The 27,360-nt window shown below is 41.4% G+C and overlaps 1 protein-coding gene across 1 annotated transcript in view; it reads right to left on the bottom strand.

Moving 5' to 3' along the window:
* LOC103181789 (inactive phospholipase D5) overlaps positions 1–27,360 on the bottom strand; it is a 65,489-nt gene that overhangs the window by 16,133 nt on the left and 21,996 nt on the right. Inside the window, exons 6-8 of the mRNA XM_007898477.2 lie at positions 20,961–21,158; positions 20,050–20,189; positions 10,277–10,442 (exon numbers count right to left, since the gene is read on the bottom strand). Coding sequence (XP_007896668.2) covers positions 10,277–10,442; positions 20,050–20,189; positions 20,961–21,158 — 504 coding nt within the window. The remainder of the gene's footprint in view (positions 1–10,276; positions 10,443–20,049; positions 20,190–20,960; positions 21,159–27,360) is intronic.

Raw genomic sequence — 27,360 nt, 5'->3', positions numbered from 1 at the left:
CCAACATTTCGCCCTGCCCGGGAATCGAACCCAGATCCTCTTGTTTTCAAGGCGAATGCTCTAACCACTAAACTACAGGTCTCCATTTCATCTTTGTACTCTGCATTGCATACAAATAAGTTTCCTCAGGCTCTCAATACTCTTCCAATAAATACACTTGAGCAGAGAACCCAGCAGTGTGAGGAGGGAACTGAGTGAGGTGGAACTGAGTGAAAATTCTGTTAAGGAATTTAGTGAGAGTGGGAATTTGGTGCAGAGGGGAAAAAAGGTGCATAATTATAAAATATAAAATAGTTATATTAAAATAATATAAAACATGTCTGGGAATATGGCAGGGCAGATGAGACCACAATGTGTGCCATGTGGGAACACCAGGATGCTTTGTATGCCCTGGACAAACATGCGTATATAGGAAGTACCTCCGGCTGCTTGAGCTTGAGCTCAGGGTTTCTGAGCTCGAGGAGAGGCTGGTGTCACTACATAGCATGCGGGAGGCTGAAGAGTTCATGGATCGAACAATATTATGATAAATATCAGGTCCAAATAATCAAATAGAATATAAAAGTACAGAGGAGAACTGAAAAAGGAAATAAGACAGGCAATGAGATTGTATGAGAAAAGATTAGCGGGAAACATAAAAGGAACCCTAAGGTATTTTATAAGCATTTAAAGAATAAAAGGTTAGTCAAAGGTAGGGTGGGTCCAATTAGGGACCAAAGATGAAATTTTCTTGTGAAGGCAGAGGGCATGGTTGACATACTGATTGAGTACTTTGCATCAGTCTTCACAAAAGAAGAGGATGCAGCCAATGCCACAGTATCGTAGGTAGTAGAGAAATTGGATAGATAAGAATAAACAGAGAGGAGGTACTAAAAAGGTTGTCAGCGCTCAAGGTAGATAAGTCACCCAGTCCAGACGGGATGCATCCTAGGTTACTGAGGGAAGTAAGGGTGGGAATAATGGAGGCTCTGGCCACAATCTTTCAATCCTCCTTGGACACCGGGGTGGTGCCAGAGGACTGGAGGCTTGCAAATGTTACTCCGCTGTACAAAAAGGGGCAGAAGGATAAACCCAGCAACTACAGGCCAGTTAGCCTAACATCCATAGTGGGGAAACTTCTAGAGGATATAATCTGGGACAAAATAAATTTTCACTTAGAAAAATATGGGTTGATAAAGGACCTCCAACATGGAGTTTTTTGAGGAAGCAACAGAGAGGGTGGATGTAGGTAGCACAGTTGATGTAGTTTATGTGGATTTTCAAAAGGTGTTTGATAAAGTACCACATAAGAGACTTGTAAACAAAATAGAAGCCCGCGGTATTAAAGGGACAGTGAATGGATACAGAACCGGCTGGGAGACAGAAAGCACAGAGTGGTGGTGAATGGCTGTTTTTCTGAGTAGAGGGAAGTGTGCAGTGGTGTCCCCCAGGGGTCGGTATTGGGACCACTGCTGTTATTGATCTATATAGGTGACCCTAAATATAGGGTTTAGGGAGTACAATTTCCAAGTTTGCAGATGATACTAAACTAGGAAAAGTAGTAAACAGTGAGGAGGATAGTAGAAGACTGCAGACGGACATAGACAGACTGGTAAACTGGGCAGACACGTGGCAGATGAAGTTTAATGTGGAGAAATGCAAAGTGATGCATTTTGGGAGGAAGAATGAGGAGAGGCAATATAAGCTGATGGTACAATCTTAAAGGGGGTGAAGGAACAGAAAGACCTGAGGGTTCATATATATAAATCATTGAAGGTGGCAGGACAGGTGGATAAAGCTGTTAAAAAGCATACCGGATACTAGGCTTTATAAATAGGGGCATAGAATACAAAAGTTCGAAAGTTATAAAATACTGGTTCAGCCTCAGCTAGAGTACTGTGCTCTGTTCTGGGCACCACACTTTAGAAGGGATGTCAAGGCATTGGAAAAGGTGCAAAGGAGATTTACCAGGATGGTACCAGGAATGAGCGACTTCAGTTATCAGGAGAAACAAGGATTGTTCTCCTTGGAACAGAGAAGGTTAAGAGGAGACTTAATAGAAGTTTTCAAAATTATGAGGGGATTTGATAGGTTGAACAAGGAGAAATTATTTCCATTGGAGGGTGGGGCGGTAACCCAAGGACACCGATTTAAAATAGTTGTTTAAAGAAACAGAGGGAAGGTGAGGAGAAATGTTTTCACACAATGGGTTGTTCGGATCTGGAATGCATTGCCTGAAAGGGTGGTGGAAACCAATTTAATATCAACTTTTAAGAGAGAAATAGGTAATTATTTGGGGAGGACAAGTTTGCAGGGCTATTGATTTGGAGTGGGATTGAATTGGATAGCTCTTTTCAAAGAGCCGGCACAGACATGATGGGCCAAATAGCCTCCTCCTGTGCTGTATAATTCTATGATCACGTGAACAATGAACACTTCAGAATCAATACCAGATCTGTTACAAGGAGTGGACCATTTCTTCATACATTATAGATGACGGGAAATGAACAAGTTATGAATGATAACTGATATGTTATCAACTGGAGTGAAACTTGCTTGAGTGCCATCGAGAGTAGGGGAGGAATGTTCTGGGAATCATTTCTTTTCCCTGAATTGGCCTTTATATATTGCATTTTCTGGATTTTCACCTCCCCACAGTGTAGACATAGTGGCCAACTCTAGGAGGGATGTGTAGGTGTATATTGTGGAGAAGATAGTGTGGGTTCTCCTGGGAGTTAACTTTTTTTGATGGGTCTTTAGGTCTTTTTTCACTCCATCTTATTATGTATCTTGTTGGTTTCAAGAAATTTGCTGGAATTGCTTGAGAGTATGTGAAAGGATTCATCACACACATAGATAATCTAAAACAGCACACTTTTACGCTATATCAAGAAATATCAGCGCCTTGTAAACCTGACTGACATTCTCATTCGATTGACGTACTGTACATCTCAAAGCAATGCTGTATTAGGGCCAATTATTATAAAGCATTGAGGTTTCTGCAGCATTTTGTGCTGTCACTTTAATGTATGACTTCAACCGAGGAAATATTGATTTTTGCCACTTTGTTATCAACTGGAAGCACTAAATAGTCACACAATCCAACATTTTGTTGTTCATTCTTTTCTGGATTTTTTTAGAAAAGTGGCAAAGATAACAGGCCTCAGTAATTTAATGCAGGATACACATTGTCTTATAATAATAATAAATAATAATAATCCTTGCATTTTATATAGCACCTTTTACGTCAGGAGGATGTCTCAAAGCACTTTACAGGTTAACAGGTTATAAAGGTGTAGTGATTATGTACTTTGAATGATTTTATTATTTATTCCCTGACAATCAACTGTGAATATCAATTTATCACCATAAATTAAGTGTCTCATGCATTGGTTCATAATTCATATTTATTCAGTATGAATAATACTATTTATCAACGATTATTTATTATTTTTAATTACTATCTTGTAATTATGGCATTTTGCCCACAAAATACAGTTAATCGACTTTACAGTATATCCTGTGAAATGCTTTGAAATGCTCAACGATGTGATAAGAGGATATATCAAATGCAAGGATTACAATTATTATCAGCACCACGAGCTGACCATGATTCTCTGTAACAAACACCTGCTGGTAAATTACATAGTGTAAACTATGAATGGGAAGCTTAAGTGGTAAAAGAATTCAGTCAATTGGATTAATGGCTTCTGTTTCCTGAAAGGCATGTGTATCAATAACTCTTTGTTTGAAACCTGGGCTGTTTACTGGGAGAATAAACCAAACGAATTGTATTCTGTCATACACTGAATGCCCAGTATTTCTTTGCGTGAATGTTACATTTTCACAGAAGTTTATTAATCAGTGTCTAAAAATAGATTTCACTTTTTAATAACGGCCCACAGTGCATATGGAGGGCAGAGCACCAAAATAAACAGAGCATGCACTACACAGCAGACTGAAAGATTTAGATTCCAATCTAAATGTTATCTCTTTCAAATGCTGATTTTCGGTAGCTTCTGATTCATAATTTAGATTTTCAAGGTTCAGGTTTCTAGTTTTACCTGCCTTCACATCTGAACTTTTTTTTCTCTCGGACCACATTCCCCCCCCCAAAAAAGGTGCTGCCACATTTACTGGAGTATGGACACAAGCAACTCTCTGGCACTTCACCTAAATTTGCATTATTCGTATTTGACCTTGACAGTGAGTATCAGTTATGGAGGGCATTGAAGCCGGGCTCACCTGACACACCTCCAACAAAGATACGGAATAGCAATCAAAAATCCTAGATATCACACCCCCTCCTCCCTCTCCCATTCCAGGGTCCGTTGCAGCAGAGATAAACGACCTCATGAAGTAAGTCAACCTTAACTTCCCAGATTAGAATGACTTGCCCTTACTTCTGTCCATGTCCTACATGGCCTGCTACCCAGTGAGACAATCAGCCAAATGTTTATATATTTCAATGATCTTCAGAAGACAAGTAAACTGCCTTTGATTGTGGCAACATTGTGGCAATGGAAAATACAACAGAATAAATGGGAAACTTCAAACTGAGAATTTAAATAGGCGACTGAATTTTTTTAAAGCAAGTTTTCTTTCCCTTCCAATGCATCAATGTCTTTGTTTGATGAGGGCGGTTTCCCCACTGATGTTGCGAGATAAAAGCTCTGCCATGTAACGTAGTATAGAGCAAAGAATACAGTATCTCCAATCATTCAGTGTAGAACCTGGGGGTGCATTCCCTTATTAGAGTACACAGCAGATAATGAATGCTGGCTACAGAAAAATAAATCACTGTCTTGTATACGAAGAAAATGAACCATTAGTTCAGTTTCTACATATTCCAACCCTGCAATGAAGAATTATTTTTTCATAAAATATTTCTTCCCGACACATGAGACTAATCCGATCGTAATCTCAAAAACTCATAACCTTGTAAAAAGCTGTGTCCCAGCCACTGTCTGATTACACCACAAAACCTATCCTATTGTCATTCTTGTTACACAGGGTCTGTCAATGTAATTCCCAGACCTCTCAGTGTGCTACCAACAGTAAAACTAATGAGCTTTGATTTAAATAGTTAAATGTAAAAAAAATCAAATGGCATGTGTTAGAAATAATGATAATTGTCGTAGTAGGATACAAGATTATGATGTAAACTCAGCATCAGATGAAGCTATAAAGGAATTGAAGATTTGGTGAATCCTCTGAATGTGTAAGTCTTAAACTTTTATTCCCATAAACTGATCATAAACTGCACGATTCATACTTGTTTCTCTATCCAAACAAGTACTACCTGCCTGATGGTGTCATGACTGTCTATTTTATCATTTTTTTATGATAAAGGTCACTGCATTATTAGAACCAAGTAATTGGATATATCAAACTTTCATTATTTTGCTAATACCCTCTTTCACTCTATGTATATGTGTGTATGTGTACATGGGGGGGAAATGATTCTCTCAAACAGTGTATGAGGCATTGTTCCTGTACATGTATTAACAGGACAACGCCATTTACAGTAAATGACAACTATTGGCCCAGAATCAATATGAATTCACACCACTATGAACTCCTGACCAACCCCCTGTTATTCTGCATAGTTACTGGACATGAGCTAAAAATAGTTTAACAGAATGCAAATGTAATCTGCAGGAGTGAAACTTCAAGAGAATAAAACGAGTTCCTGATTCATAACATTTATAGCATTTAATTCTCAGCCAACCTCTGAAACGCTTAACAACCATTTAGCAGAACCGTAAACAAATAAGGTTCCTGATACATTTAACCTTATCTCATAAACCTTGGAAATGAAAGGTCACGATCTCAACATCACAAGGTTTCATTGTAGACCCAGCTCAGGGAGAGCCAGCACAAACATACTGAGATTACTGCGACCCAAACTGACAGGATAGATGATTAAAGTGGGTAAGAATCTCTGAGCAGCAGAGCAAAGCAATTCCTAAAACTGTACCAATCTCAAGTAATTGCTCCTCAGTTTTACCAGACTGGCTTCTGGTTTTATTAAGCTTTATAATGTGTGTTAGATAACCAGTCTGGCTTTTATTCTTGTACTGTGTATGGTTCTGCATTCCAAACAGCAAGGATCCTACAAAGAGAGCTTGATAAGAGTGCACACATCGGCTGACAACTGGCAAATGAAGTTTAATTCAGATAAATGCAAGATACTACATATAGGATCTGAGAAGGAAACAAAATTACTCCATGAATGGGATACAACTTGCCAAGGGGGATGCTGAATGAGATCTAAGGATGTTAGTTGACTCATTGCTCACAAGGTCAAAATAGTTTGAGGCAGCAATAAACAAGGCAGACATGATTCTGGACTATATTCTTAAATCAGTTGAGTTTAAATCTCCAGACATCATACTCAGGCTGTACAGTGCTCTAGTCAGGCCGCTTCTTGAATACTGCATACAGTTCTGATCCATGCAACACAAGACAGCTGCCCTGGCCCCAGAGGCAGTACAGAGGAGAGCAAAGAGGAAGATCCCCAATATTAGAGGAATGAGCTATGAGTAACAATTAGACAAGCTGGGCTCTTCAGGCTTAAGAGAAGACAACTTAGATGGGATCTTATAAAGGTGTACAAGATTTTAAATGGGATTAAAAAAGTAAATCCAAATCAATGCTTTTGGGTGTATCAAGGCAGTAGAACAAGAGAACATAGGTTTTATGTTGTAATTTCAAACAGACACCAAGGAGTTTTTCTTTATGCAGATGGTAATTAATGACTGGAACAGGTTGCCAGGAAAGGTGGGAGAGGCCAAGACACTGAACTCATTTAAAAACATGGTGATGGGGAAATCGTAGAGTGGATGTTTGGAGCGATGAGATTGGTTGGGCTGAAGGGCTTTTACATCCAGACCAATCTTGTAATTTTGTGATACATCGGGAAGAAAGGCATAGAGGGGTACACACGTGAGGGGAATAGGTGGTGTAGTGGCTTATGTAGGATGTAAATACTAGTATGGACTAGTTGGGCCTGTTTCCATGCTGTATTGCTCTATGTAACTATGTAATACCGTAATTCGAAAATCTCAAACAGACACCAGACTCTTTCATCCTCTCTTTTTCACCCATCCTTGCTTTACTTCCTCCCCCTCCTTCTACCTCAACTGTTCTTTCTCCCTTCTTCACTCCTTTTCCTTCTCATTTTCTCCAACTCTTTCCTTCTACTATCTCTCACTCTCGCTGCTTAGAAGTTCAGGACCACCGAAGTTAACTGCAGTTAAATTCCCTACAGACTTCACTCATGCAGATAGTTAACTTAATGCAAATATTGAATAAAATGGACAAATAGAGGTGAATAAAAATAGATGTTAGACACTCGTTACATTGGTCAGTGGTCCTCTAACTCTCCTTGAGGTAACAGAGGCAACTGATATGTTTGAAACCAAACCCAGTGGAAGCAAAAACAAGTCAAATGTAATCAGGGGAAGAGGAAAGGTAAGCTCTTTGAACATGTGCATTTTGAATGAGCTCAAAAGTTGTCGCAGAATGTCTATCGAAGTACTGAGACATTAAATGTCTGTGATATTAAATATTTTTAAAAATATCAAAATATCCTCAATGAATTTGACTTTATTTTGGTGAGGGAGGGGACTGGCACCCATGCTGGTGGAGAAACACACTCCCATCTGAATTGTGTTCTTTAAGGGCCTCTGGAGATAGCTGTGTGAAGCATTTTGAGACATCCTTCTGACAGCAAAGGTGCTATATAAATGTAAATTGTTGGTGCTGTTGCTTATGATCTGGTAACAGGGCCCAGAGTAGGATAATTAGGCTGCGGTACTGCATTCAATGCAAGCAGAGTGTGAGAAGGTGATATTTATTGAGAAAAGAACCTCTGAGACAGACGTAGCAAAGCTCTGGGGAGAGGTTGAATTGAAATACCACTCACTGTTCAAGCTAACAGCATTGCAGTGACACGTTAAACTGAAGAATAAAAATGTTTTTTAAGAAATTGTATTCTGTGTCATCTGACAAACAGTAAGAGGAGTTTTCCTTTCCTTTCTTCCAATTATCTAATGACGTCCTCCCAGAGTGAAAGGTGCTATGTAAATGCAATTTGTTATGTGTTGATATAGAATTACATAGATAGTTCCACATTCTCTCCAAGTAAAGAAGCTCTCCTGTACTCTCTTTTAGGAGCTGGTTATCTTTTGTCTATGCCTTCTCATTATGGACTCACCAACAAGTGAAAGCAGCCTATTCATGTCCACCTTATTGAATCCTTCGTGGAGTTCTGTAGCTCAGTGGTTAGAGCACTCGCTTTGCAAGCGAGAGACCTGAGTTCAATTCCAGGCAGGGCGAAACCTTGGGCAAGTTTCCTTACTCCACACGCCTAATAATAATCCCTCCAAAACCAAAAACAATAATAAATTGGTCATTTTCAATCTACGACTGTTTGTGGGACATTGCTGTGCGCAATTGGTTGCCGCGTTCGCCCATAAATATACAGTCAATTCACTTTACAGTGTGTTCTGTGAAGCGCTTTGGGACGTCCTCCCGACGTGAAAAGTGCTATATCAAATGCAAGGATTATTATTATAATGTTAAGGTGTTCCTCAGGGCTCTGTCATTGGTCCTCTCCTCTATCTATGTGCTCTCTCTTGGTGACATCATCTGCAGACATGGGGTCAACTTCCACATTTATACGGATGACACCCAACTCTACCTCTGTGCCACCACCCTCGACTCTAGGACCACTGCTGTCCTGACAGAATATCTGTCAGACATCAAGTCCTGGATAAGAGCTACCTTGCTTCAGTTGAACGTCAACAAGACTAAGGCTCTCCTGATTACCTCTACACCTCATGTGCTGACAGCATCACCATCCATGGATGCACAGTCCACCTTACTGAGCCAGTCCAGAACTTCGACTCTCAACTATCCTTTCTACCCCACATCTGTGCCATGACCTGCTCTGCCTTCCCCCACTTCCGCAACATCGCCTGGCTCCGCCACTGTCTCACCCCTCAGGCTGTCGAGACTACCATCCATGCATTTGTTACATCTCGGCTCAACTATGCCAACTCCCTGATTGATTGCGTTCACAACATGATAAGGTGCTATATCAAATGTAAGGATTATTATAATTATTCATTATTATAATTATTCATTATTATTAATATTATCATCATTATTATCCCCAGTAACATAATAATGATAATTATTATAATTATTATTCACATACCAGTAGATGTACACTGTACTCTTTCCATCGCTACAATATCCTCCCTGTAGTATGGCAAACAGAACTGCACACAGTACTCTAAATGTGCTCTAACATTTTATATAAATTTAACATTAATATACTTTTATGCTCTATAATCTATACAGCGCACTGCAATTTAACTATCCTATGTGAAGGGCTCTATATAAATGCAAGTTGTTGTTATATTCCGCTGGACATCAAATTGAAAAAAAACATTCAGATCAATATATAAGACTAAAATGGTATTGGCTCTATCCTGATTACAAAAGCAAAATGTTTGCAAATGTTCGAGTAATGTTAGCAATTTCCCCTCGAACAACAGCTAGAATTAATTAGATGTGAATAATACTATAATGAAGAGGCACACAGTCTGCCTTAGCAGAAACTGGGAAGATATCAAGCAGGCAATGTACAGATGGTAACATCCTCCTTATCTCACTCGCATCACGTACTGTGTTAATGCTGCATTAAATTCTGCAGAATTAAGCTACACAATTTACTGTGCGACAGCACACACATCAGCAATTTGTAATTGTTGAACTATTCTGGGTTGTGCATTACTACAACAGTAACTAATTGTCTGATGATGCTGAGCTAGGGAGAGAGGAGCAGTAACCGAAGGCATAGTGAAAGAGGAATGTTTTCAGGTCTGATCTGAAGACCAAGAAGGAGGGGCAAAGCGGAGGATTGAAAGGCTAGAGGTATAATCTGGCACAGCACTGAGCCACATAGAGCTATATAGCCTGGAAGGTCATGTTTTCTGTTTTAGACCGTCTTGATGGCATTCATTAACAATGTGATAATTGGCAATACACCACCCAGCAAAGTCCATTATGGGTAACAATTTTTACCTCAGCATAGACTGGACAGGCTGAAGCGTAAGAAAATCTTAATAATACTAAAACTGAAAAAAGACCTAAAAATTGGGGAATTGTCCAAGTGCTTGCCATATACCCAAGGTTATATTGTTTTGAAACTGACTCACAGCGTAGCCATCTTCAGGTTAACACGCTGCAATCCACCTGAACAGTCACTGCTGCCTAGACTCACCGCATCAAAGCTGCAGTTGATGGGCTCACTGCAAAACGTTTTCAGGGACCACAAAAAGTTAAGAGTTGGCCTATAGGTCTCCTTCCAGCAGCTGATTAACAGGCGGACTTTCACGTTCCGTAAAAACAGGGCTTCCCGCAGCCCGTTGTCCAGCAGAGGCCAGTACCTGCAAAGCAACACAACCATCAGATTCTTGGAAAAATCATGTGAAAATCTTTTATTTTATTATTATAATAATTTATATAACGTCTTTCACTTCCAAATAAACAGCTCAAAGCGCTTTACAAGTGCTTGGGGAGCAATGCATTGTTGGAGGTGCTGTCCTTTGGATGAGATGTTAATCTGAGGTCACATTAAAAGTCACAGAGCACTATTGGGAAAGAGAAGGGAGTTTCTCCCAGTGTCCTGGCCAACAAAATAAAAATTGGTCATTTGTGGCTATTTGTGGAACACTACTGTGTACAAACTGGCTGCCAAATTTGCCTACAAATACACAGACAAAGCATTTCACTATATATCCTGTGAAGTGTTTCGGGACGTAATGAAATAGCAACAGCAGTTTGGTCTCTTTACAGCCACTTGAATCTCAAGGCAAACAGAACATAAATTAACAACGCGATCAAAGGTAGAATTAGTATCCATCAACAGTCTCAGCTTTCACTTGGAAGCTGGCAAGGAGCATCATCACATACTTCATTCAAGATACCCAAGGAAAGACAAATTAAACATGACCAAAAAGTATCTGATAATTATTCAATATACAAAGTGTTGGGTGCACTAGATTCCGGCTATGAATGACGCTGTTTATTATAGACTGATTAATTAGAAAATAAACTGTAACACACGCCAAGCAGGAATGCAAGTCAAAGCGTTCATTGCATCAAACTGGCAGGCAGGGAGTGAGTGAGGTCACCCAAGGCAGTTGAGAGAGAAAGAATTAATCTTCCATTTTTATGAATATTTATTCTTTGAATAAAAATTTCATAAAGATTCTACATATTTTATAACAACTTCCTATTAAACATTGTGATCATATGATCAGATGCATGCACTTCAGAAAGCCCTTCATTATTCAACTCCCAGTAACATAAATGGGTGTTCAAGCTTCAAAGAAATGAGCAGTAGTGAGTTTTTAACCAAATCATGGTTGGATTGATTGCCCAATACACACAATCATTAAAGAAACATACAGAAGGTTTTAAGGCTTTCTATTTGACGAATCACATTAAAAATTGTTAAACACACAGGAGCTGCTCTCATGGCACTAACACAAACAATTTGGGTTTAACCCTTTCCACACTGGCCAAGTTTTCAGGTACGAAGTCCCTAACCTTTGGAGAAGCCTCCCTCGATCCCCCTCTCACCTCCTCTCTATATGTCTAAATCGTACTTTAAAACCTACTTTTTCCAGCTTTGCCTATAGTCACCTCTCTTCCCCCTTCCTCCTCTCTCTGACTCGTCGTCTGACCCCATCATTCGCTGCTGAAGACCTTTCTTTTCGACCTCTCTGCTGAAGACCTTTCTTTTCAACCACGCCTTTGGTCACCTTCCCCCTCCTCCCCCTGGCTCGGTCCCAGGATCCGAAACTGTAAAACGCTCTGAGACGCCGTCCAGTGTGGAGGGCGCTATATAAACCCAAGTTGTTGTTGTTGTATCATTTCAAAGTGCTCTGGTCCGTTATCCTATGCGAGTATAATTACAAGTTGTTTATATCAAAAATTCAAGGTACTGTGTCTTTTTGCAACTTTGGTTGTGGGATTTTTCAATTGCATTTCACAGTGCTGGAACACATACAAATAGTAGCAAATAATACCAGATGCTAGTTTATTTAATGAAATAATTACAAAGGGAGCAGCGAGTGAGCTTTCAGACACTTCGCTCCACTCTCTGAATCTCTCTTCCAAAACCCCTCTGCCTCTCTTCTCCTTCTCCACATTTAAAACCCAAGTAAAGATAGTACCTATCTCTTTGATCTCCAACCTCTACATCTACTCTCTTCCCCCACTCCCATATCTCCCACCCAGCTCATGCTCACATTCAATCTCTGTAAAGATCTTTGAGACGGATCGCCTTCGTGAAAAGTGCTGCGTAAGTACAATTTGTTGCTGTTGATTTGAATACAGAGTAAAAGGAATATAGATTTAAGAGTTGTTTTTGCATTATTTCTACATTTTCTCACAAGGGAACAGGGCAACATACTTAAGTATTTTACTTTTAATTGATACAAATCTTCAATAATCAAAGATGTTATTTCAATGTTCAATAAATATGGAAGCAGCTGAAGGTAGGGCTAATGTTAACAGAAATGTTGTAATATAAATGTTATATTACTTAACATTTGCAATCAAGCTGGTAGATAAGGAAATGAAAACAATGAAAACATTGGCTGAATGAAAACATAAGGATTTTTTTGGTGGGGGAAAATCTATCTTATATTCATGGCTAACATTGAGGAATCTGTCTTTATAATGATAAATTACATTTGCTGTCTCCAACACTGATTCTCTTAATGCCTAAATAAAGAGCACTAATTGAATTGCTAGACTTTCCAAAGCAAATACAAATCACAAGTTTGATAGAGGGCATCTGTCCTGTACTCTATTTGACATCCAATTGATCAACAATTGCATCTCCTAATGAATCCAGCAGACTTGTATATAAATAGCCTGGAATTACACTGAGTGTTAGTCTGTAAACCAATTTTGTCTTAAAATTTACAACTGTGTAAAGCTATTTTAGTTCCATCTTAATTTGGAAGATGTTTTTTTTAGGAACTTAAAACACTTTCATAGCCGAAGTATCTTGTTGCGAAGCAGAAGTATCTCGTGTCACAAAATGATGCTCTCAACAATCAACAACAACAAAGCTACATTTGTAAAGCACCTTTCAAGTTGGAGGATGTCCCAAGGTGCTGGACAGACAGAGTTACGGACCCGAGCTGGGGGTCGGGGAGGATGGAGGGCAGGGAGGGAAGCGGGGAGATCGAAAGCACAATCGAAGAGGAGGGTCTTGAGACGGGTTTTGAAGATGGCAAGGGAGGGGGCAAGGTGGAAGGACTGTGAGATGGAGTTCCAGAGGGTGGGGGCAGAGTGGCTCAAGGCCCTCCCACCAATTGTGGGTCGAGTGAGGCAGGGTGAAGCAGGCCGGAGCCCGCTGAGTGGAGGGAGCGAGCAGGATGATAGGGGGTTAGGAGGTCGCAGAGGTAGAGGGGAGCAAGACCATGGAAGGCTTTGAAGGTGAGGACCAGGATCTTGAACTGTATCCTCTGTGTGATGGGAAGCCAGTGGAGCAATATTGCTTATTAAGGAAGAACAGGAAACATAATTTACCCGATTTGGGGAAAGTAGAAAGAAATTGTAAACAAAAATCTATTGATAGAACCACAGAACTGTAGAAATTTACAGCACAGAAGAAGCCATTCAGCCCTTTGTGACTGTGTTGGCTCTTTTACGAGCTATCCCCATTTATTTGCCCTTTCCCTATATCCCTGTAGTTTACCCCCTTTTTGGTATTTATCTAGTTCCTTTTTGAAAGTTAATATGGATTATGTCTCAATCAATGCTCCCAATAGCGTATTCCAAGTTCTAACTACTTCTGAATTTTTTTTTGTTTGCTCACTATCTGAAATTGATGGCCTCTAGTTACTGACTCAATGACCCTGATATCCAATAAATCGCATCAGGTGACAATGGAGAGACAAGGAAATTTCCCTGTAAGATAAATATTACACCGTAACTGGTGCAGTCTGAGGTTAGGATTCAGACATTGTTTGGTTGGTCTGCTGGGTTTCTAATACACAAGGAAACCCTTCATCATGCTTAAGAATATCCCAACCAAAATACTGACAGTTATACATTGGTATGGAAATTTACCTTTGTCAGGAATGGAACTATGTACTCTCCGGAGATACAAAGCTTGTTTACCTAATCCCAGACAGTATTAGGCGCAGGTTGCCAATAGCTAAGGCTTGAGGATCCCAGAGTGTGAGTTACAGTAGTTGGCTGAAGTGTAACTAGCTAAAACAGTTGTAAACACTGACTGGCAACCTTTTCCGCTGATGAATATAGAGTGGAAACATCTGATTTAGTTCACTGATGATTTGATTCGTATCGCATTCCAAAATTGTCTTGGAAATTATCTAAGCTTTTTTTGAATTCCTTTTCACATTAGTTATTTCTGCTACCTTTTGTCTGGGTTGCTGATACATGCTTGTATAGGTTTCTCTTTAAAGATCGTTTTCCAGGTTCTTTTTGTAAAATGAAGTATGTATTTTGTCTCTGTTGAATTAACTGCATTTGAAGAGATTGAATTGCCCAACTCAGACCTCCTTAATCTCAATAAACCCTTTTCTTACCCTTTTCTTCAATGCTTGATTTAACACATGCTTTGCTTGTTTAGAGAGGCTTTCATTTATCTCCAAGACATTCTTCTAGACTGAAGCCTGGGTTATAAGATTAGGATCCTGAGGCAGAAACCCATTAGACTGCCACACACTAACTTGATGTATAACCATTCATTTGGTCAGTACAAAACATTCTATTTTGAGTAACATAGGAACAGGAGTAGATCATTCAGACCCTCAAGCCTGTTTCGTTATTCTACTAGATCATGGCTGATCTGAACTCCAAATACAGTTACCTTAACAGTGCAGTTCAATTCAACAACAACAACAACAACAAGATTCCATTTATAAAGCGCCTTTCACGTCAGGAGGACGTCCCAAGGCGCTGCACAGTTGGGTCATGACCCGAGCAGGGGGGAAATGGTGAGGGGAGGGAAGGGAGGGAGCGAGGAGGGGGAAGAGAGTCGAGAGGGGAGCTGAAGGCACGGTCAAAGAGAAAGGTTTTGAGACCGGCCTTGAAGGAGGAAAGGGAGGAGGCGGCGAAGGCACTGGGGGATAGAGTTCCAGAGCCTGGGGGCTGAGAGGCTGAAGGCCCGACCACCAATGGTAGGGCGGTTGGGGCGGGGGACGTGGAGCAGACCGGAGCCAGAGGAACGGAGGGTACGGGCAGGTAGGTAGGGGGATAGTAGGTTGGAGAGGTAGGAGGGAGCGAGGCCGTGAATGGCCTTGTAGGTAATTCACTCTCAAAACCACGTTACAACAACAGTTCATTATATATTTGCAATAATTATTGGGTTGGAAAAAGATAAGCAATAGGTTTTAATCTGTGCACTGCACTTCATATTGCATTACTTTGGGCCTCTACTAGCTAAAAGCATTGGAAATTAACGTGAATTAACAGTTCTCAGTTAAGTAAACTAAGCTAATGTTATAATAGGGAAGATAAACAAAGGTACGTTTCCAAAACATGGTACAGATGGCATATATGCAGCATTCCATATGTGGAACTCTTAATCTGATTTGGATAAGCTTAAACATGGTGATGGACTCCTGCATGTATCCACACCCAACTGACCATAGAAGATGTAGATGGCACTGGGAGCTTGACTTAATTCTGTTCTATTTCTGTGTTCCCTACTGACACAGGATACTTCGCTCACCTAAGCACTTAAAGATGCAATGTACTGCTCTCAGCCACAGCACCTAAAAACATTATTTGCTTTAAATCCAGGTCCCACTTTATCAAATAGTGTGCTAATAAAATGAGCAAATACAGAAAGTAATATACAGATGACACATAGATAAATGGTCTGACCTTGAACTGAAAAGTGTTCTCTAGAAAATGGTTTTGAGTATGGTTTGGACTACCCTGTTATCGTAAATGGCCGGCTTGTGAGAGGCAAATAATTAGGTATAATAAAGCCAACACAGTACAAAGCAATGCAGGGGCAATGTTTTGTTCATTTACTGTGAGAAAAATATTAACGATCTAAAATGAAAGAAAATTCAAAGCGTTAAAGAAACCAGAGTTTAAACATTGACTGATAAAAAAANGCATTTGAAATAACAGCAACAAAATTACATTTGCAGAGCATCTTTCATGTAGGGACACTCAATGTTTCGCACCTGAGCTGAGGGTTGGGATCAGAGAGGGTGGCGGGCAGGGGGGGGAAGGAGGGTGATCGACAGCATAGTTGAAGAGGAGATTCTTGAGACGGGTCTTGAAGGAGGCAAGGGAGGGTGTGAGCAGAGGGACTGTTGGATAGGGGCAGAGTAGCTGAAGTCCGGCCCAGCAATGGTGGGGCGAGCAAGGCGGGGGATGTGAAGCAGGCCAGAGCCCATTGAGCGGAGGGAGCAGGCAGGTTGGTAGGGGTTGGGAGGTTGCAGAGGTAAGGGGAGCGAGGCCATGGAGGGCTTTCAAGGTGAGGACCAGGATCTTGAACTGTATCCTCTGTGTGATGGGAAGCCAGTGGAGTCGGGTGAGGATGGGGCGGTAGGGTCACAGAGCCTGGTGCGGGAGAGTACATGAGCTGCAAAGTTCTGGATAATCTTCAGCCTATGGAGGGAAGAGTTGGGAAGCTGTCAAGTAGGGAGTTTATGAATTAGTCAAGCCTGGATGTTATAAATGTATGTATGAGGGATTCGGCAACCTGCGGTGTGAGACAGTGGCAGATCCGGGTGATGTTGCGGAGGTGGGGGAAGGCAGAGCAGGCCACGGCACGGATGTGGGGTAGGAAGGATAGTTAAGGTCAAGCAAGATGTCAAGGTCCTGTACTGATCCAGTGAGATGGAGTGTGCATCCTTGAATGGTGATGCTGTCAGAACCTGAGGTGTGGAGGTGCTGACAGGAGCCAATCAGGAGGGAGTCAAGCGAGGGCTAGAGGAGAAACTGTTTGTGGAGATGAAGTGGAGACGGTGTGAGAGGTGTGATCTGAACCATTGAAGGACAGAACCATGAAGGTTGAGATGAAAGGAGAGGCGGTGGAGGAGGATAGAGTTGTCAATGGTATCAAAGGCAGTAGAGAGGTCAAGGAGGACTAGGAGACAGGTCCTCTCCCACCAGCTAGAGACATTTTCGCAGACTCTAACAGGCTCTCAATGTATCTAAATTAGTATTGATTTTAGATCAATAACCAAATCAACAGGACAGGCCTGTCTGCCTAAGTATTATATAGTATCATTTAGAATCGTACAATTATAGAAATTTACAGTCATTGAGTCTGACCCAGCTCTAAGAGTAAGGTTTCCATTCAATCCCACTGCGCTGCCCTACATCTATACCCCTTCAAGCCTCTAACTTTCTTGCACAAAACAACTTAGCTTTTTCAGATAGCGTTGTGTAGTCTGTTCTTTGATTGTTGATTAACAAGTAACAGCAAACTGTTCCTAACTACAGTAAGAATTTTGCTGTGCAGCAGGTATTGTGCAGTAGGATTTACATTTTTTGAGCAATGCCTGCTTTCTATTGAATAGAATTCTTGCATACAGTCACCAGCAATGTTCTTAATAGCAGAATAATCACAATGACAAAAGAGTCAAAAACATAGGGAACACATAATAACAATTAGAAATGTAAGAGTAAGGAGGAGAACTTTTCCACGCATAGGGAGGAAGCTGTAGCTCAGTGGTTAGAGTCCTGTAGCTCAGTGGTTAGAGCACTTCTCTTTGCAAGCAAGATACCTGGGTTCAATTCCAGGCAGGGTGAAACCTTGGGCAAGTTTCCTTACTCCACACGCCTAATGATAATCACTCCAAAAAAAAACAATAATAAATTGGTCATTTTCAATCCACGACTGTTTGAGGGACACTGCTGTGCACACTTGGCTGCTGCGTTTCGCCCACAAATATACAGTCAATTCACTTTATAGCATATTCTGTGAAGCGCTTTGAGACGTCTGGAAGACGTGGAAAGCTGTATATCAAATGCAAGGAATATTATTATTATAAGCTTTGTGGGTTCACAATGCAGTTCAGTAGCTGTGTTTCTAGAGACAGAAAAGTTTGAGGAACATGGTGAGGGCACCTGTTTTATGACATAGCTTCCATTTTACAAGATATTTGCTTCTGCAAATAAAAGGTCCTAAATGAGAATACAATATAACATACAAAAACAACTTGCATTTATATAGCACCCTTCATGTGGGGTAGAGGCCCAGAGCGCTTCACAATGGCAGAGTCTGACAATGAGCCAGGGGGAGAGGGAGGAGGAAGGTGCCTTAAGGATGATCAAAAAGGAAGGTCTTTAGGTGGGATTTGAAGGCGGGGAGGGAGGGGGCAAGGTGGAGGGATTGAGGGAGAGAGTTTCGGGGTGTAGTGGCTAAAGGCATAGCCACCAATGGATTTATATAGCACCTTTCATATTGGGGGCATCTTAAAGTGCTTCACACTGCTGACTGGACAAAGGCAGAAGGTAGGAGAGAAGGCATTCAAAAAGGCTGCACAGTAATTTTTCTGTCCTGAAAAAAAACTTTTATTCTTAAGTTGGACTTCTGTGATAAATCGTTAAAGGCTTTGAGTTATTCAGAAACGTGTAACAGTATTTATTCTCATGCTACCTCTGTCCTCCTTTCTGTGCCTCCATGTGTTACATTGACAAATTAGATAATAACCTCTGTTGTCAATAATGAAAATAGCAATACTGATTAAAAAATACCGAGTGCAATTCAGTCAATAACATTTTCATTCCAGTCTTGGAAAATGATGTCTTGTGTAAGTGCTTGATGACAACTAGGTGATTGCACTAAAATGACCTGCGATGCTATCTCCTGTTATCTATGAAAAAAAATCGAGCTTCTTAATATCAGTTGAGACAGGAGCATTCACTCCTTACACTTTGAAAATAACATGGATAATGAGAAAAAGAATGATGTAAAGGCTTATTTAATTAGGGATGAAAGTAATAATAATAATCCTGGCATTTAATTGCACTTGATATAAAGCCTATGAAGTAAAAATATCGCAAACATAAAAACACTGAAGATGCCCTCCCAACATGGAATGACTATTACATTAATTACAGTTAAGTGCAGTGACTGTGTATTTTTGGGCAAATGTGCAACCGATATGCGAGCGCAGAAATGTTTTACAAACAGCCATGAAGTGAATGACCAATATTTTGGAGGATTGTTGGTTGGTATACTGGGAGAAACTCCCTTCTCGTTTTGAATCATGCCATGGGATCTTTAAACCACCTGACCAGGAAGATGAGACTTTGATTTAATGCCCAAAGCACGTCACCTCTGATAAGACAACATTCCCCAGCATTGCACAATTACCTCTGAAATTAAATGGCATAGCATCAAATAACTTTCCAGATAGCAATCGAGGACAACCTCCAGTAAGGAATCGTTTTATTAAATGATTTCCCCAGTTTAAATAATGAGAATGAATGTGTTTACATTACTATAGAGCATCCACAAATAACAGTAATTACATTATGCCCGCTGTGCACAGAGGTGCCGAGGTCACAGCCAATCAGTGTAAGATTTCAAATGTTTTAAAAAAAATTAAAGGAACCCGAGACACTCACTATCTAGATTCGCACATGACAAATGGCTTGTGTCATGGTTCTCATTCTTTACGTGTGAGCCTACAAAACCCAAGGTCACTACACTTTACAGGAAAATCCTTTGAAGTGTTTTAAGACATCCTCCTGATATGAAAGGCACTAAAGATGATTATTGTTACATTGTTATAGACAGCGAGTGTGTCCTGGAAGGGCATCAGAAACAAACCTGAACTGGTCCTCGCTGATGCTGACATACATATTTCCTGAAGGTGATCAACTCTACAATACCATAAAATTAGATTCCCAAAGGGGTAGCTTTATAAGAGAGTGCACTTAAAGGATTTTAAAACCTCCCCAAAAAAGTACATTTCCAATTCCAGTAGAATGCATCAATTAATCTTGATGTGAACACATCTGACTAACCTCTGCATGTTTGTGCGGTTGACAAGAGGCAGAAAATCGGTGACAGCTACGTATATAAACGTCTGCGCATTGGCAATAATCCTGAGAACAGCGTCAATATCTTTTGTGCGGCCTTTGGGGCATAACGATGCAGGAGAGCTCTATTGAGAAAAAAAATACGTGAATTAGCAGATACCGACTGGAATTAGCTCAATACATCAACCTGTGGTAGTTATTTCTAATGTACTGAACTCAGCCTCAACCAGGTACCTTTCTATTAAAGCACTCCAAGACACTCCCTAACACAAAGAGGGTTATATAAATGCAAGTTGTTGTTATTGTTTCTCCCTCGTCTTCACTCTTGTTTGCCCACTCTCGTTCCCTCTCATGCTTATCTCGTCAAGAAAAGAGGTCTCCAATATTGCATTGATTAGTTGACATTGGTCCAGCCGACCAACTGCATTATAACCTGTGTTTGGAAGTGGAGGGTTACTCAGGCAGTTCAATAAAAGGAATAAACCTGGTTACAAAAGAGTAAATGGACTCATTCAAGAAACACTTTGATGGGAGGACAGTAGGATGGGTATTCAGGAAGGATAAGATAAATGAGCCGAAGGGCCTTCTTCTTCCCAACCGCTCTTGTGATCTTGTAATTTTTAGAGGCAAAATGGCTACCCCAACTAGCTAAACTGAGATTAGTCTGAGTTGACTAATGCTGGGTTAAAGTTTGATCAAATGGAAGAGCTAGAGTAGGAATGCCCAGGCTATCATTTACCAGTTGTCCTTAGGGCCCATTTAAGACACAATCCTTGTTTAGGGCATAATTCCTGCCTTCCTGCAACAAGTGATTTTACTCATTATAAAACAACCACTTCTCTCTAGCTGTATAATGCCTCCAGTTTTAAGGAACCCGAAAATGAACCTTTACTCACTGACAAGTAGACATTGGCTTCAGTATCATTCAGCTGTAACTGAAGAGTTGAATTCTCATTGATCAAAGCAAATACTTTCTTCGACCAATTTTCAGGTACTGAGTCCTTGTATTGCAGCTGCCAGTAGACAGAAAACACTTTGTGCAAATCCAGAGCTAGGCAGCTGCAGTTGTAGATAATGACACCAAGTTCTTTCATCTGTAAAATGAAAGCGTATTTCTGTTCAAAGGCAAAGCAGCATAAAGGGAAATACCGTATTTTATTTTATACAGTAACCTATTACAAAAAGGCATATTATCATTTTCATACATGGCACAGCAAGTCAAAGTAAATGGCTTTCAGAGAATCTGCTGGAGCATCTGCTGATGTACAGAGATATTATTGCTTGTAATAACTAACATCTTGTTCTTTTCTGGGGTTTTCCTTACAGCTTTCAAGACATCATGTGGAGCCTTGTTCTAATTTAACAGAATTTAACAGTAGATAATTAAGTTTTATAATGGAGATAGTATAATGTCCAGTTCACTAAGAACACTCAACAGGTCAGGCAGCATCTATGGAGAAAGGAAAGTGAGTCAACGTTTTTGGGTCCACGGCCTTTTGTCAGAACTGGGGCATTCTGAGAGGGAGAGGTTTTTAAGGGCTAACAGAGAGGGGGGAGCAGGGCAAGGAACACGAAGGAGAAAATGGGGGAGAAGACAGGGGACGATGGGTTACAGAGGTGTTAATGATGCAAACAAAGAAGGGGAATAGAGGTGTTAATAATGCAGAACAAAGAGGGGGGAAAGACTGCAACAAAATTACATAGACTAGAGAAAGAAAAGGTGCGTCTGGAACCAAGATGATGTGATAATGGTCACTGAAGAGGGGGAGGGGGAATGTGAGCTGTTACGGTCTGAAATTGTTGAAATCAATAGTGAGGCCAGAGGGGTGTAAGGTACCCAGCAGATAAATGATTCAATCACTAAACATATCTTTCCCTCCGTGACTCCCTGGTTCTTTCCTCCATCACCACCAACAGTTCCTCTGCTCCCCCTGGCACCTTCCCAAGCCAGTGCAGGAGATGCAATACCTGCCCTTTCACCTCCTCCCTCCCATACCACTGTCCATGGCCCCAAACACAGTTTTCAAGTGAGACAGCGATTTACGTGCACTATCACCAATGTAGTTTACTGCATTCGCTGCTCACGATGTGGTCTCCTCTACACTGGGCGGATGAAATGCAGATTGGGCGACCAATTTGCAAAACACCTCCATTCTGTCTGCAAGCACAACCCTGAGCTTCCTGTTTCTTGCCATTTCAGCTCTCCCTCGCACTTGCATTCTGACCTCTCCATCCATGGTCTCCTACGCTATTCCAATGAGCCACAGTGCAAGCTCAAGGAATAATCCCACAGAAAAAAATTCACTCAATGGTCACTCAACCCATGACTATTTGTGGGCACTGTTGTGCCTAATTGGCTGCCACGTTTTGTCCACAAAATGCACAGTCAATCCACTTTACAATATATTCTGTGAACTGCTTTGAGATGTCTCAACAATGTGGTAAAGTGCCATATCAAATGCAAGGATTATTATACAATTTTTTAAAAAAATCTATCTACAAGAACAACTTGCATTTATATAGATGTTGACGTGGGACAACATCTCAGAGTGCTTAGTTCCCCCTTGAAAGCTAATATGGGTCCTGGTACCTTCCTAGTACATCTACTCTGCAGCTCTGTATAGTATGGTCCTCCACTCTTCCTGAAGTGGGGTGACCAAAACTGGATACTATTGGGGTAAACATCCATCTAGGTCTAGAGTTACTCTAGAGTCTAGAGTTAGTTATGTAGCAATATTAGAACATTCAGAATTTGATCCAGAATAGAAGGATGTGTGACGAGTTTGGTTTCTGAATTAGAAATAAACTGTAAGTGTATGTAAAATTATGTATTTATAGCAAGAGCTGAAAGTTCATCCTGTACTTTTTAACATGATGCCATGGGTTATGATGCCACCTTGAATATTTGCATGAAAGGGGCAGAAAGTTATGGAAACTAAATAAGTGAGTGAAGAAACCTCACTTCAACTCCACTTCAGCTACAAATCAGTCATTGTACTTAAGTGTATATTCTGTGAAACGCTTTGGGGGGGCTTTCCAAATGTGAAAGGTGCTACATCAAATATAAGGATTATTATTAATATAGCTGACCAGAACAAAACCAGTAGTTTTGCAACATACTATATCTTGAAAACAAGGGGAGAAGGTTGGACAGGCCATGGGCTCAGCTGTAAGGTTCGTCAAAAATCTGTCATCTGAATTCATCCAAGTCCAAATCAATATTTGCTCAGCTTGAAACCAGTGACCAGTCAGAATAAGTTGCATATCTCTGAAGAAATATTCTAAAATAATCATTGCCTTCCACCAAGAAGGGTTCCTTTCTAGGTTAAAGGTCAGTTCTATTTACTAACTGGACCCTGTGTTTCCCTTCAACACAACAGCTATGGAAAAGATATCTCAAATCATGCAAAGTTTACAAATCAGGAGAGCGTTCAGCCCATCATGTCTGAGCTGATGCATCTTTATTAAGTTGTTGGCTGACATAAAGACAAGCTATGGATTTGCTTGACCCCAGAGTCCTTTTGTTCCTGAGCATGGCAAGAATTCCATTTTCTCCTGGAAGTACTTCAGTCATTTATTCAAATAGTATTGAGGAAAAACTCAATAGCTGGAACACAGTCTGTGCCTACTTGCAACTCATTAGGAATTCTGTCCTCTTCCTTCTGTCAGTGGATGCCATCAAACTGGACCAAAGACCAACAGATCACAGGCAAATGTGGAGGAGGGGAAAGAGACGGGGATAAATAAATAATCTTACAGGGGAGTAACCACTAGAAGGGAGATAATCAAAAATAAAAATAATCCTTGCATTTGATAACACCTTAACACATTGAAATGTCTCAAACGCTTCACTGATTTTTCTGTAAAGAGTAGTGACTGTGTTTTAGAGGCGAATGCAGCAGTCAATTTGCATGCGGCAATATCCCACAAACAGAAAATAAATGAATGACTATATTTGTCTGAAGTGGGGCTTGAACCCACAACTTTCTGATTCAGTGGCAATGGTACTACCGACTGGGTTAGACTAACACTGAAAATTATCACATGCATGTGGTTTACATATGTGGAACTCTGTCTGGTTTGGATACTCTTAAGCATGATGATGGTTTTCCACTTGTGTCAATGACCCTGAAAAAAGATATAATTGGCTTTGCTTCAATTAGCTTGTGTACAATTGGCTGCTGTGTTTCGCCCACAAAAATGCAGTCAATTCACTTTACAGTATATTCTGCGAAGCGCATTGAGACATCTTGAAGACGTGATACGCGCTATATCAAATGCAAGGATTATTATTATTATTATAATTAACACTTGTGAAATGGGTTTCAAATGTCCCAGGCTTCCTCCATTATCTCTCCTAAGTGACCTTTCATCATGCATGAGCCCAAGGAATGGGGGTTGACAGGCTATTCAACTGTGAAGAGTGTCTGTCACAGCCGAGGTAGATATTGTCCTTACCTAATCTGTACATAGAATATGTTTCAGTAGGAACATTGGGTAGTAACCTCACATTGTTTTTTCCCTCACCAAACCAACAAGTACTGATCAAGGCTAACTGTAGTGTCAAAATAGAGAAACTTATCAGCTTAGCACAGATTGACGAGCAAAACTAAATACTCCTTGCATTGGATATAGCCCCTTATCACGTCTTTGAGACATCTCAAAGCACTTCACAGAATATACTGTAAAGTGAATTGACTGTATATTTTGTGCACGAAACTTGGCAGCCAGTTGCGCAGAGCAATGTCCCACAAACAGCCGAGGATTGAGTGTTTTTTTTAATGAATTATTACACCCGGAAACGTAATCTGCCAATATTCTAACAACCGGGTTCCCACTTACTACTAGGTAAACAGAGGTGTGTGGAATAAGGAAACTTGCCCAACGCTTCTCCCTGCTGGGGATTGAACCCAGGTCCTCTCGCTTGCGAGCTGAGTGCTCTAACCACTGAGCTACAGGACAACTAGCTGAAAATAAGGAAAACAAATTGCCTTTATTATGTGGCTTAATTGCAGGAGTCCTTGTAGGGAACCCATTAGCTGTTGTACTTGTAGCACACATATTTCACATCTCTCTAGTAACACATTGACATTGACCTCTGTTAATCATCATCTTTCAGTATTGATAGACTGGTGTGATTGAGGTGAGCCTCTCTTTGCAAAACTTCTGATGCGTGAACTAAACTAGTCACCAGCATCTGCGTAATTCATGTTCAGTTTACTTCATAATAATAATAATAATCCTTGCATTTGATATTGCGCTTTTCACGTCAGGAGGACGTCCCAAAGCGCTTCACAGAACACACTGTAAAGTGAATTGACTGTATATTTGTGGGTGAACGTGGCAGCCAATTGCGCACAGCAATGTCCCACAAACAATTGTAGATTGAAAATGACCAATTTATTATTGTTTTTTGTTTTGGAGGGATTATTATTAGGCGTGTAGAGTAAGGAAACTTGCCCAAGGTTTCGCCCTGCCTGGAATTGAACTCAGGTCTCTCGCTTGCAAAGCGAGTGCTCTAACCGCTGAGCTACAGGACTCCGAACTTCATACTCACACTGCTGCTCTGCAGACACACAACTTCACTTTCCAACCAACAACAACAACAACAACAACAAGATTCCATTTATAGAGCGCCTTTCACGTCAGGAGGACGTCCCAAGGCGCTGCACAGTTGGGTCATGACCCGAGCAGGGGGGAAATGGTCAGGGTGAGGGGAGGGAAGGGAGGGAGCGAGGAGGGGGGAAATGGTCAGGGTGAGGGGAGGGAAGGGAGGGAGCGAGGAGGGGGAAGAGAGTCGAGAGGGGAGCTGAAGGCACGGTCAAAGAGAAAGGTTTTGAGACCGGCCTTGAAGGAGGAAAGGGAGGAAGCAAGGCGAAGGCACTGGGGATAGAGTTCCAGAGCCTCGGGGCTGAGAGGCTGAAGGCCCGACCACCGATAGTAGGGCGGTTGGGGCGGGGGACGTGGAGCAGACCGGAGCCAGAGGAACGGAGGGTACGGGCAGGTAGGTAGGGGGATAGTAGGTTGGAGAGGTAGGAGGGAGCAAGGCCGTGAATGGCCTTGTAGGTGAGGATGAGGATCTTGAAATCAATCCTCTGGGGGATGGGGAGCCAGTGGAGGCGAGCGAGGGTGGGAGTGATGTGGTCCGAAGCCTGGTGCGGGACAGTACACGAGCTGCAGAGTTCTGAATGACCTGCAGCTTGTGGAGGGAGGTGCGGGAAGGCCGGCGAGGAGAGAGTTCCCATAGTCCAGCCTTGAGGTGACAAAGGCGTGAACCAGGGTTTCAGCGGCGTGAGGGGTGAGGTAGTGCCGTAATCTGGCGATATTCCGGAGGTGATGGAAGGCGGTGCCAGTTGTGGTGCGGATGTGAGGGAGAAAGGACAGCTCAGGGTCGAACAAAACGCCGAGGTTCCTGACTGGCTTTGAGAGGTGGAGAGTGCAGCCTTGGATGCTGATGGTGTCAGCGCCTGAGGTGCGGAGGCGCTGACGTGAGCCAATCAGGAGGGCCTCGGTTTTTCGCACGTTGAGCTGAAGAAAGTTGTCTCTCGTCCAGGACTCGATGTCGGACAGGCAGGCTGTCAGGACATCGGTGGTCGTGGAGTTGAGGGTAGAGGAGGAAAGGTAGAGTTGGGTGTCATCCGCATACATGTGGAAGTTAACCCCATGTTTGCGGATGATGTCACCAAGGGGGAGCATATAGAGGGTGAAGAGGAGGGGACCGAGGACAGAGCCCTGAGGGACACCACATGAGACAGTACGGGGGGTGGAGGAGAAGCCATTCGTTGAGACGAACCAATCAGTCAGTTGCCTGCAACTGTGCCAACTTCACTTACACTTTAATCTTTCATTCCCTGCCATCTATGACAATTAATTATTTTCCTTTCAGTGTTTTCCCAAATGCTGTACATTTGTCTTTCATACTGAATAGATTGCTTCAGCTGTCCATTATTCATTGAAGTGTGCAATTTCCCCCGAATTTCTCACTGAGGTAATGATATCTATACACAGTGGGCCTTATATAAACCACCCATTAACTAGATGTAGAAGCTTAAACTTTACCTGTTCAATGTATGGAAAAGAAATTTTAAAAACTTGCATTTTCAAAGCCATTTTAGGAGGTTGAAACATCTAAGTGGTTCAAAGGTAATTACTGTCAAGCATGAAGGCAAAAACAGCAGCCACTAGCATCAGAAAGACTCCACAAACAGCTGTGAGATCATCATCATCATAGTTTATCCTTTCCAATCCACAGCAGTTGTGAGATGAATGACTCCTGAATCTGGAGACCTACTAATG

The sequence above is a fragment of the Callorhinchus milii genome, unplaced genomic scaffold, assembly GCF_018977255.1.
Source record: "Callorhinchus milii isolate IMCB2004 unplaced genomic scaffold, IMCB_Cmil_1.0 Scaffold3, whole genome shotgun sequence".
In the NCBI taxonomy this organism is placed as follows: Eukaryota; Metazoa; Chordata; class Chondrichthyes; order Chimaeriformes; family Callorhinchidae; genus Callorhinchus; species Callorhinchus milii.
The sequence above is the reverse complement of the archived record's forward strand: the minus strand, read 5'-3'. Positions and strand labels throughout refer to the sequence as shown.